Source organism: Elephantulus edwardii, unplaced genomic scaffold (genome assembly GCF_000299155.1).
Source record: "Elephantulus edwardii isolate Elephantulus edwardi_28Jun2011 unplaced genomic scaffold, EleEdw1.0 scaffold00017, whole genome shotgun sequence".
NCBI classification, from domain to species: domain Eukaryota; kingdom Metazoa; phylum Chordata; class Mammalia; order Macroscelidea; family Macroscelididae; genus Elephantulus; species Elephantulus edwardii.
The window spans coordinates 25403835-25415496 of record NW_006399767.1 but is presented as its reverse complement, the minus strand read 5'-3'; the positions used below and the strand labels follow the sequence as shown (position 1 = coordinate 25415496).

General features: G+C 40.8%; 1 protein-coding gene across 1 annotated transcript in view; it reads right to left on the bottom strand.

Moving 5' to 3' along the window:
• The window catches only part of LOC102854204 (DLA class II histocompatibility antigen, DR-1 beta chain-like), a 58229-nt gene that overhangs the window by 33353 nt on the left and 13214 nt on the right, over window positions 1-11662 (bottom strand). The window contains exon 2 of the mRNA XM_006882178.1: window positions 108-377. Within this exon, the coding sequence (XP_006882240.1) occupies window positions 108-377 (270 nt within the window). The remainder of the gene's footprint in view (window positions 1-107; window positions 378-11662) is intronic.

Below are 11662 nucleotides of genomic sequence, written 5' to 3'. Positions count from 1 at the left end.
TCCCCATCTCAGCCCCGTCACTGCAGCCCCTTGTCCCCCTGTGTTCCCCCACAGTGACCCCGGGACAGCTGGGGGTCCCCTCCTCCCGCACCCACAGCAGCGCTCACCTCGCTGCAGCGCCAGAAATTTATCAAAGATTCCATAGTTGTGTTTGCAGAATGTCTCCACCGCGGCTCTCGTCTGCTCCATGAAGTCCTTCCGGCTGTTCCAGTCCTTGGCGATTGAACGCCCCAGCTCCTTCACCGCCCTGAACTCACCCACATCGCTGTAAAATCGCACGACCTCCGCCCGGTTGTAGATGTATCTCGCCACAAACTGCACCCGCTCCGTCCCATTGGTGAAATGACACTCAGCCTTACCCTGCACCAGGAAATGTGCTGCAGAGACAGGGACAGAGAGACAAGGTGAGGACCATGAAGCCTGCAGCCCTCCAACACCTCCTGTCCTGCCCTGCCCCTGCCCTGCCCCTGCCCTGCTCTTCCTGCTCCTGCATTCCAGGCCTCTGTCTGACCGGCTCAGCCCTGGGCTGCCTGCTGGGAATAGAGGAGAGAAGCTCAGAAAACTCCTGTCATCTCAGACCCTGGGGGAGGTTAGGTAGGGCTAAACTCAGATTTCACTAAAATTAAATAAACCAGCGGCTCCCGGACAAAAGACCGAGCATCTCCTCCCGCGGGATTTACAGCCTCGAAAGTCAGTTACTACTTGAGTGCAGTGAGTTGGGGATTTTTGTTGGTTTAGAATGGATAAAAGTAAAAAACACACAGCATTTATACTAAAAACCAGAAACCCAGCCCACCATGTTGAAGGGGATTCTGATTCAGAGCATTCAGCATAGGATTTCGGAAAATGTCAAACCTGAAGGAAGAACTGAGCTTCTCAGACCCTCAGTGGAGAATGAATTTGAACTGAGTTTTCCATTAGGAGCATTTCCCGTGATGCACTCAGTCACCAGGGAGAAGAGTTTTAAAAAAAGAAGAATTGTAGTATGTAGAATTCTTCAACACAAGAGAGAGATGTGATATAGAAGGATGCAATCACAGAATAACGGGGATTTCAGAAGGTGCTGTAGAGTGAATTCTGTTTTCTCTCCTCCTCTCTCTTCTCTCTCGCTCTCTCTCTCACACACACACACTCTTGAACCTATAAAATCATTTAGGAACAGCCGCCCTGTTATGTTGATGACACAGTATTGGGATAATCACTCATCGCCCTCTAGAGGACTCACTTACAGCTGACCTTTCAGCCGGTTTTCAGAGGCTGTAAATCTACTGGGAGGAGATCGCCCATCTTCCTTTCCAGGTGCAGATGTTGAATTCAAGCCACCTGACTTCCAACTCCTTTCCCAGTGTGTGCTTTCCATCAATCTCAGGTGAGGTATACGAGGGCATTGCAGGGTTGTACTGAGAAGAGTGTAATTACATGGCAGGTGATAAAATTGATATGATGGAATAAAAAGTGTATGGATGGTTGAATGAAAAATTAATTTGTTTTGTAAACTTTCACTCAAATCACAACAAAAGAGGAGGAAATGTCAGTGTGCCATCTTGTCATGAAGTGCTAGAGCTCAGGGGTAAGGGACCTGCTTCTCCTGGCAGTGACAGGACACCAGAAGAAAGACCTGGGAAAAGAGAATGAAAATGTAACAGAGCAGATGGAGCAACCAGAGGAGCAAGGGGCAGAGGGTGTGGGAAAACGGACGCCAGGCCACAGGGAGATCCCCACGGAACAGAAGCTCAAGGGGAACTGGAAATCCTCCTCCAGAGCCAGCAGAGGCTGAGTCTCCCCTTAGACCAAACATTTGGATTTTTAACTAACTGGGAGAAAATACATTTCTGTTTGTAAAATGACTCATGTGACATTCGTATTAGAGCAGTAATTCACAACAAAGCCCGGTGACAAGAATTTAAGTGATGTGAGCAGGCAGGACAGTGGGGTGTACATGAATTCGGACTAAAAGTGAGGCACCTTTCAAGTAAAAGTAATACCATGTATATAGGATGAAAGAGGTGATGAACTTCTAAAAACAGAGGAAAAGATTTCAGCAAAATCCAGAGAATGAGGTAGGAGGGGAGAAATCATATGTTCTTAAAAGACTTAGGGATCATGTTAGGATTTTGGATTTCTATTAAGTATGATAGGAAATTATAAACCATTACTTTAAGTAGATTAAAGTGATGATAAAACCAAGTTCCCTATCCCTTCCCTATATTTAAAAATGTAAAGGTCTCAGAAAACAAAAGAAAAAAAGCTTTTAAGTTTGGTGTTAAAATTAATTTGGCAAATCTGAGTTGATGAGTTTCAGACTTATGCTCTTTCGTGGTGCTTTTTTATGTAAGTTTAATTGAACTACGGACTGTGAAAATGGGTTATTGTTGGGCCATCGAGTTGAACCGACTCATAGCGGGTTTTCAGAGTTAATTACACTGGAGGAAATTATATGTCCTTTCCCCACAGAGAAGCTGGCAGATTTGAACTGTGTGCTTTTGAGATGGCAACTCAACTAGCTGTATAGTTTAAAATGATAAAATAAATGGAGTGCTCGCTTCAGCAGAACATGTCCTAAAATTGGAACAATGCAGAGAAGATTAGCATGGCCCCTGGGCAAGAATGCCACGCAAATTTGTGACATATTCCATATTTTTTTCATATACAACAACAACAAATGGAGAAGTAAGACATTATTCAAGTATACAATATGGAATCACTGCAGGCATTTAAGGCATTATATTGAAAAATACTGTGTGTGGAAAGCAGTCATTGTCATAGTTTAAAAGGCCATTTCTAGATCTTTCTTGAAATACAATGTGGCGAGCAAAGGATAATATCCAAGCACATTCAAGGAAGACCTGATAATACCACAATCGTTCAAATATATGCACCCATAACCAGAGAGAAAGAGGAGGAAATAGATTTCTACCAAATTTTGCAGTTGGAAATCGTGCAACCAAGATGCATTGGTACTAATGGTGACTGGAATGTAAAGATTGGAAGCAAGAAACAGAGCAGTAGTGTGAAAACATGGACTTGGTGACAGAAACGAGGCTAGAGATCAAATCATAGAATTTTGAACAATCAATGATTTAAGTCATTGCAAATATATTTTATAACACATACAAATAACGACTATATACATGAGCCTCACCTGATAGTCTGCACAGCAATCAGATTTATTACACTGTGGAAAGATTTGTTTAAAAAGCTCAAAATCAACTATGAAAACTAGGCCAGCAGCTGATTGTGCAACAGATCATTAACTGCTCAGAGACAAGTTCAAAATGAAGATAATTAAAACAAATCCGCAAGAACTAAAATTTGATCTTGAATCTATCCCAAATGAATTTTAAAACTATCTCCCGAACAGGTTGGAGGCCTTGAACACTAATGAATAAAGAGCTGTGGGATGATATCAAGATTATCATACATGAAGAATGTCATTAAAAAGATAAAGAAGGAAGAAAAGACCGAGATGGTGTCAGAAAGTCAGAAGAGATTCTGACCATTACACTAGAATGCTAAGAAACCAAACAAAGGGAAGAAAGAGATAAGGAGCTGAACTCAGAAAGTTAAGGAGGATTTCAAAGAGCAGATCTAGAAGACAAAGCAATATATTAAAAAATGAAATGGGCAAAGAGCTGGAGTCAGAAAATCAAAAGTTATGAACTTGCTCAGCATTTCTTAAGCTGAAGGAACTGAAGAACAAATTCAAGCTTCAACTTACAATACTTGAGGATGCTGTCAGTAGAATATTAAATGGTCCAGGAAGTGTAAAAGAAGATGGAAGGAGTATTCAGTCACCATACCAAAAAGAAGTGTCTGTCAAAGAAGAATTCATGACATGTGATCAAGAAGCAATGGTGATGATGGAGGAAGTTCAAAGTGCTCTGAAGGAACTGGCAAAAAAAACAAGACCTCAGGAATTGATGGAATACCAACTGGCATATTTCAACAAACACATGCAGCCCTGTGCATGTTCACCACGTTGTGCCAAGAAATCTGGAGGTCAACTACCTTGCCAACTGACTGGAAGAGGTCCAATTTAGTCCCATTCCAAAAAGAGGTGATCTGACAGAATGTGGAAATTATTGAACAATATCACTAAAATCTGGAGATCAGCAAAACTCCGCCTCTCTCCTCCCCGACTTGCAAAAATCTTTTCTGGCAATGCTTCAGGGTGCGTGCTGGCCAAGAAATCTGAAGAACAGCCAGCTGGCCCACTGACTGGAAAAGATCAATATTTGTTCCCATTCCAAACAAAGGTGACCCAACAGAGTGTGGAAATTATCGAACAATATCATTAATATCACATGCAAGCAAGATTCTGCTGAAAATTATCCAAAAATGTTTGGAACAATATGTCAACAGAGAACTGCCAGATGTACAGGCTGGACTTAGAAGAGGTCGTGGTACTAGGGATATTATAGCTAATGTTAGATGGATCTTGGCAGAAAGCAAAGAATACCAGAAGAATGTCTATCTGTGCTTCATTGACTATGCAAAGGCTTTTGACTGTGTGGATCACAACAAGCTGTGGCTGACTCTGAGAAGAATGGGAATCCCAGAACATTTGATTGTGCTAATGTGGAACTTATAACTGGGCCAAGAGGCAGTTGTCAGAACAGAGCAAGGAGACACTACGTGGTTTAAAATCAAGAAGGTGGTTCGTCAGGGATGTATTCTGTCTCCATACCTTTTCAATCTGTATGCAGATGAGATTGTCTGAGACACAGGGCTATATGAAGAGGAATGTAGCATCAGGATTGGTGGAAGAATCATCAGCAACCTGTGTTACGCAGATGACACAACCCTGCTTGCTGAAACTGAGGAGGACCTGAAGCGCTTACTGCAGAAGATCAAGGACTGCAGCCTCCTATATGGACTGAAGTTCAACATCAAGAAAACACAGATTCTCACCACTGGGACAACTGGCAGCATCAGTACGGATGGTGAAGAGATTGAGATAGTTAGCAGTTTTAGTTTACTTGGCTCAACAATCAACACTCTTTGTAACAGCAGCCAGGAAATCAAGAGACAAATTGTACTGGGAAAGTCAGCTGTGAGGGACCTCTCAAGAGTACTGAAGAGCAACGGCATCAGACTGGTGACTAAGGTGCTCCTGATAAGGGCTATAGTCTTCGCAAATATGTGCTATGCATCAGAGAGTTGGACAATGAATAGGGTTGATAGAAAGAGAATTGATGCCTTTGAACTGTGGTGCTGGAGAAGAGTGTTGAATATACCATGGACTGCTAGGAGAACAAACAGGCTTGTCCTGGAGAGGGTGAAACCAGAATGCTCCCTGGAGTCAAGGATTCTGAAGCTTCGTCTGACATATTTTGGGCATGTTGCAAGGAAGGACTGGTCTTTGGAGAGGGACATCATGTTTGGCAGAGTGGAGGGGCGGCGAAGGAGAGGAAGACCTTTGATGAGATGGATCGATTCTGTGACTGGAGCGGTGGGAATAAGTGCGTTTAAGATGGCTAGGTTGACACAGGATAGAAGAGCGTTTAGAGCTCTTGTACATAGGGTCGCTATGAGTCGCAAGCGACTCGATGGCACATAACAACAACAACAACAATCACTAATATCATATGCAAGCAAAATCTGGCTGAAGATGATTTTAAAACGACTGCATCAGGAAATTAACAGAGAACTACAAGATACAAGCTGGGTATCAAAGATGTTGTGGCACTAGAGACATTATGGCCAATAGCAGATGGATCTTGGCTGAGAGCAGAGTACAACACAGTCTATCTGTGTTGCATTGACAGTGCAAAGGCATTTATTTGACTATGTGGGTCACAACAAATTGTGGCTAACCTTGAAAAGAATGGGCATCCCAGAACACTTGATTATGCTCATGTGAAACCTGTTATTTGGACCCAGAAGCAGTTGTCAGGATAGAGCAAAGAAACACTGCATGGTTCCAAAATCAATAAAGGACTGCATCAGAGATTTGTCCTTCCCCATGTCTTTTCAATCTATACACGAAAGAGATCATTTGAGATGTTGGATATTATGAGGATTAACGTAGCATCAAGATTGAAGGAAGACTCTAAAACAACCCATGTTATGCAGATGATGCAACTTAGCATCCTACTAAGGAGAATGTAAAGCATTTGCTGCAGAAGGTCACAGACTGCGTCTTCAGGATTGGTTGAAGTTCATTATCAAGAAACAATGATTCTAATCAGTAGGTCAATTAGCACTATGATAGACAGAGAAGATATTGAGATTGCTAACAATATCAGCCTACTTGGTTCCACAATCAACACTCAGGGCACCAGCAGTCAGGAAATCCAAAGAGAAATTGCATTAGGAAAATCTGTTGTCAAGTATCTCTCCAAAGGGCTAAAGAGCAACAATGCCAATCTGGAGACTAAGGAGTGCCTGATCCAAGCCTTGATCATTGCAATTACTTCCAATACATTAGACAGCTAGAAAATGAATAAGGATTATAGAAGAATTTATACCTTTGAGTTGTGGTATTGGAGAAGAGTATTGAACGAACATACAATGAACTGCCAAGAGAGCAAACAAGTCTGTCCTGGAGAGGGTGAAACCAAGCTACTCCATGAAGGCAAGGATTTTGAAGTTCTGTCTCACATATTTTGAGCCTGTTGCAAAGAAGGACCAGTCCTTGGAGAATGACTTCATATTTAGAAGGGTGGAGGGACAGCTCAGGAAAGAAAGACACTGGATGAGATGGATTGACATAGTAACTGGGGTAATGGGAGTAGGTGTGTCAGAGTGAGAGTGGCTCAGGATAGGCCAGGGTTCAGAGCTGTTGTACATGGGGTCACTACAAGTCACAGGTGACTTCACAGCACATAATAACAACAACATTAGGAAATGTGATTGTTGTTGTTGTTGTGTTTTTATGTACCATCAAATCAGAACCAATTCATAGCTGACACTGCAGCAGGTTTGGGGAATTTTCAAGAGGCAGTAAATCCTACAGGAAGAAATTGACCATGTTCTCCCCCAGAGGAGCTACTGGCTGTGAACTACCTTCCTTCATATTGGCAGTGAAATTTCTTACACTTAGCCACAAGAGCTTCCTGAATACTCAAAAACTTGTAGGTTATGACTCAACACTATAAAGGCAAGTTGTTGAAAGCAAGCAGAGATGGTGATGACAAAGAAAGGAAAACCATTACAGAGGACAGAAAAGATAGTTAAGAATTGATTTGGCATTAACTGAATGAAAACAAGAAAGTGGTAAACTTTCTATTATTTTGTAAAAGGAACAAGCTAAAGTAAACCATCAAAAAAATGAATCGAGAAATATATGTTTGTGTAACATGGGAGTATCGAAATTTCAAGGTAGCACAGTGCAAGCTAGAGTTTTCAATCTTGACCACATTGTCATTTTGGACTGAATAAATTCCTTGAAGTGCACAGAAAACCTCCTAAGCTTTATAAAGTGTTTAACATCAAGCAATGCTACCAAGCCAAAGTGGGTGACTTTTAATCCACGGCCCTCGGGCCTGTCTTCACTGATTTTGTTCAAATATTCCTCTAGGTCGTATAGCCTGGTGTCCACTTGCCGTACAGCGGTAACTTGTGCTTGCTGTGAGGCTGAACACTGTAACACTGATGTGTCAAATTCGTTAATGGTTGCTTACCAAATGCAGACAGTGTGCTGTGGGGCTCCCCATTTAAAACAAGCTAGGAAGGAGGAGTGGCATCCACTTCCATAATAGCTTGCCTCCAGAAACCCTATGAACCTGGAGAGAGGATGAAAGAGAGCCAAGCATTGAGGACTGTTCTTCATAGGGTCACTATTAGTCGTCTGTGACTTGACTGCACTTAACAACAACAACAACCCACCTGAAACCAGCAATATCTCAAGAGCTGTGATAAATGAAAGTGTCTGCAGGCATTGCTAAGAGCCTCCTGGGAGACAAAATAGTCTCTGGGTGAGAACTATGTGAAAGGTCTATGGTGAAAAAGTCAATGCTAAATATGAAGTCAATAAAAAATTACACAGGAAATTGGCCAACATTATGTCTTTTAAAATTCTTAGTCCAGGAAAAATTTCTTTCTGTGGGGAAAAGTTCTATATTGATTCTGGATTCTGAAACATAAACAAAGAATATTTGTAATGTTTGGTGAGAAAGGGTAAAAAGCTGTCCTGTATTAGAGAAAAGATGTTCTAATTCCCAAAAGAAAGAGAACAGTAGCTAATGTCACTGAATTTTTTTGCTGTACTGTGTGTATTTTCATCAAAATAAAAGCAGAAAAAGGAATATTAATAGAAAAGTGCAAAATCCGTTATGCTTAAAGGAATATTTTACTAGACCATTAGTTTATTAAAAGGGAAAGTATGGGTAACCAGAGATAGGAACCCTGGCTGGTTTCTAAATCTCTTTGTATCAGTGACTTATGTTCATCAGAGACAAACTGAAATGGGAGAAAATGAAAGATTACCTCTCAGCATCAAGAAAACAAAAATCCACATCACAGGTCCAATAGGCAACATCATGATAGAAAAAAGATGGAAATTGTCTTTTTCGCTAACTCAGAACCACATTCAACAACCTTGGCACTGTTCTTGCTGTTGTTTTGTGCAGTCGAGTTGCTTGTGACTCGTAGCAATCCAATGTACAACAGCCCTAAACTCTGCTTTGTCCTGTGTCACTCTCTCTGTCTCTGATACACCCATCCTGATTACCCCAGTCACTGAATCAATCCACCTCATAGAGGGCCTTCCCCTCTTGCTCCCTCCTCCACGCTCCCAAGCACGATGTCCCTCTCCAAGTACCAGTCTCTCCTTACAACATGTCCAAAGTATGTCAGACAAGGCCCCAGGATCCTTGCCTCCAAGGAGCAGCCCGGTTTATTCCTCTCCAAGATGAATCTGTTTGTTTTCTTAGCAGTCCATGGTACACTCAATACTCTTCTCCAGCACCACACCTCAAAGGCATCAGTTCTCTTTCTGTCCTTCCTAGTTGCTGTCCAACTCTCTGATGCATAAGAAGTTATTGCAAAGACCATGGCCTGTATCAGACACACCTTAGTCTCCAGAGAGACACCATTGCTCTTCAGTACTTTGGAGAGGTCCCTAACAGCAGACTTTCCCATCACAATATGTCTTTTAATTTCCTGGCTGCTGGTGCCAAGAATGTTGACTGTGGAGCCAAGCAAACTAAAGCTGTGAACAATCTCAATCTCTTCAACCTCCATCTTGATGCTGCCAGTTGGGTCTGGTGAGAATCTTTGTCTTCTTCACATTGAGGCTCAGTCCATACTGAAGGCTACAGTCCTTGATCCTGTTCAGCAAGCGCTTCAGGTCCTCCTCAGTTTCAGCAAGCAGGGTTGTGTCATTTGCATAGCGCAGGTTGTTGATAGATCTTCCACCAATCTTGACACCACACATATTATATTATGTTAAGTTATTTTATGTTATATTAATTATATTATGTATGTTAAATTATTTATATATTAAATTAATTCTATTCTGTACAAACCTGTTGATACGAAATAAAGTAAAAAAAATTATCGCTGTGTTTTAGCCAATAGCTATCATCAACCACCATATTAGCCACCATTTTAAGAGATTAATTCCAAATTGCTTGGATTCCAAATTCCCACCAATTACTTTAAACAGACACTGGATTGCAGTATACTTAAGAAATATAAACAAGAAGGGGCAACTGTTCTTTCCTGTGGAGGAACAAGGGATTTGCTTTTTTCTGAGGTGGCTATTTGCATTAATGTGAACTGTGAATTCACCTTGACTCAATTCTGAAGAAGGAGGAAGCTAGCTGGATGATGAATGTAGATAAGATTATTCTATTCACAGAAATGTTCCCAATTTTATTAGTAAGCATAGTTTACATGTTTGACTGTCTCTATGAACTAAATTTTGCACAGAAGTCATAACATTTTAGATTATCAGCTGTATCAGGTAATGTCACCAATGACAAGAGCCTGATGTCTGCAAATAGAGCTAGAGGATCCAGAAGCCAACACAAAGGAAAAAGAATATTATGGAATAAAATGTGTATGTGTGGTTGAATGAAAAATTAATTTGTTTTGTAAACTTTCACTCAAATCACAACAAAAGAGAAGGAAATGTCAGTCAGTGTGCCATCTTTTCATGAAGTAAGGGACCTGCTTCTCCTGAACAGTGACAGGAGCCAGAGGAAAGACCTGGGAAAAGAGAATGAAAGTGAAACAGCAGATGGAACAACCAGAGGTGCAAGGAGCAGAGGGTGTGGGAAGACAGAAGCCAGGCCACAGGGAGATCCGCACGGAAGAGAAGCTCAAGGGCAAATGGCAATCCTCCTCCAGAGCCAGCACAGGCTAAGTCTCTCCTTAGATCGAGCATTTGGAATTTGAAGTTCTTTCCTCCTAACTGGGAGAAAATGCATTTCTCTTTGTAAAATGACTCATGTGACCTTCCTGTTAGAGCAGAAATTCACAGCAAACCCAGGTGACAAGAAATTAAATGATGTGAGCTAGCGGGATAGTGTGTTGTACATGAATTTGGACTAAAAATTAGGAACCTTTCAAGTAAAGGTAATACCATGCACATAAGGTTGAAAGAATTGATGAACTTATTATAAAAACAGAGGAAAAGATTTCAGCGAAGCCCAGAGAATAAGGGAGGAGGGAATAAATCATAGGTTCTTAAAAGCTTTAGGGATCATGTTAGGATTTTTGATATATATTCAATGTGATAGAAAATGATAAACCATTACTTTAAATATATTAAAGCAATGATAAAAACAGATTACCTATCCTTTCCCTTTATTTAAAAATGTAAAGGTCTCAGAAAACAAAACAAAAACTTCAGTTTGGTGTTAAAACTAATTGGGCAATTCTGACCCGATGAGTTTCAGAGCTGTGCTCTTTTATTGTCCTTTTTTATGTAAGTTTAATTGAACTATGGAATGTGAAAATGGGCCATTGTTTTTGTTGTTCTTGTTGTTTTGCCATCAAGTTGGAACTGACTCATAGCTGACCCTCCAGAGGGTTCCCAGATTTAATTATAAACCATTACTTTAAGTAGATTACAGTGATGATAAAACCAAGTTCCCTATCCCTTCCCTATATTTAAAAATGTAAAGGTCTCAGAAAACAAAAGGAAAAAACCCTTTAAGTTTGGTGTTAAAATTAATTTGGCAAATCTGATTTGATGAGTTTCAGACTTATGCTCTTTCATAGTGCTTTTTTATGTAAGTTTAATTGAACTACGGACTGTGAAAATGGGTTATTGCTGGGCCATCGAGTTGAACCGACTCAAAGCGGGTTTTCAGAGTGAATTGCATGGGAGGAGATTAAATGTCCTTTCCCCACAGAGAAGCTGGCAGATTTGAACTGTGTGCCTTTGTGATGGCAGCTCAGCTATCTGCATAGTTTAAAATGATAAAATAAATAGAGTGCTGGTGTTGGCAGCATATGTACAAAAATTAGAACAATACAGAGAAGATTAGCATGGTCCCTGCACGAGGATGACATGCAAATTCCTGAAACATTCGTGCTTTTTCATATAAAACAACAACAAATGGAGACTTAAGATATTATTCAAGTATATAATATGGAGTCACTGCAGGCATTTAAGGCATTATATTGAAAAATATTGTGTGAGGAAAAATAAGGTCATAGTCATAGTTAGAAAGACCATTTCTAGATCTATCTTGAAATACAATGTTAA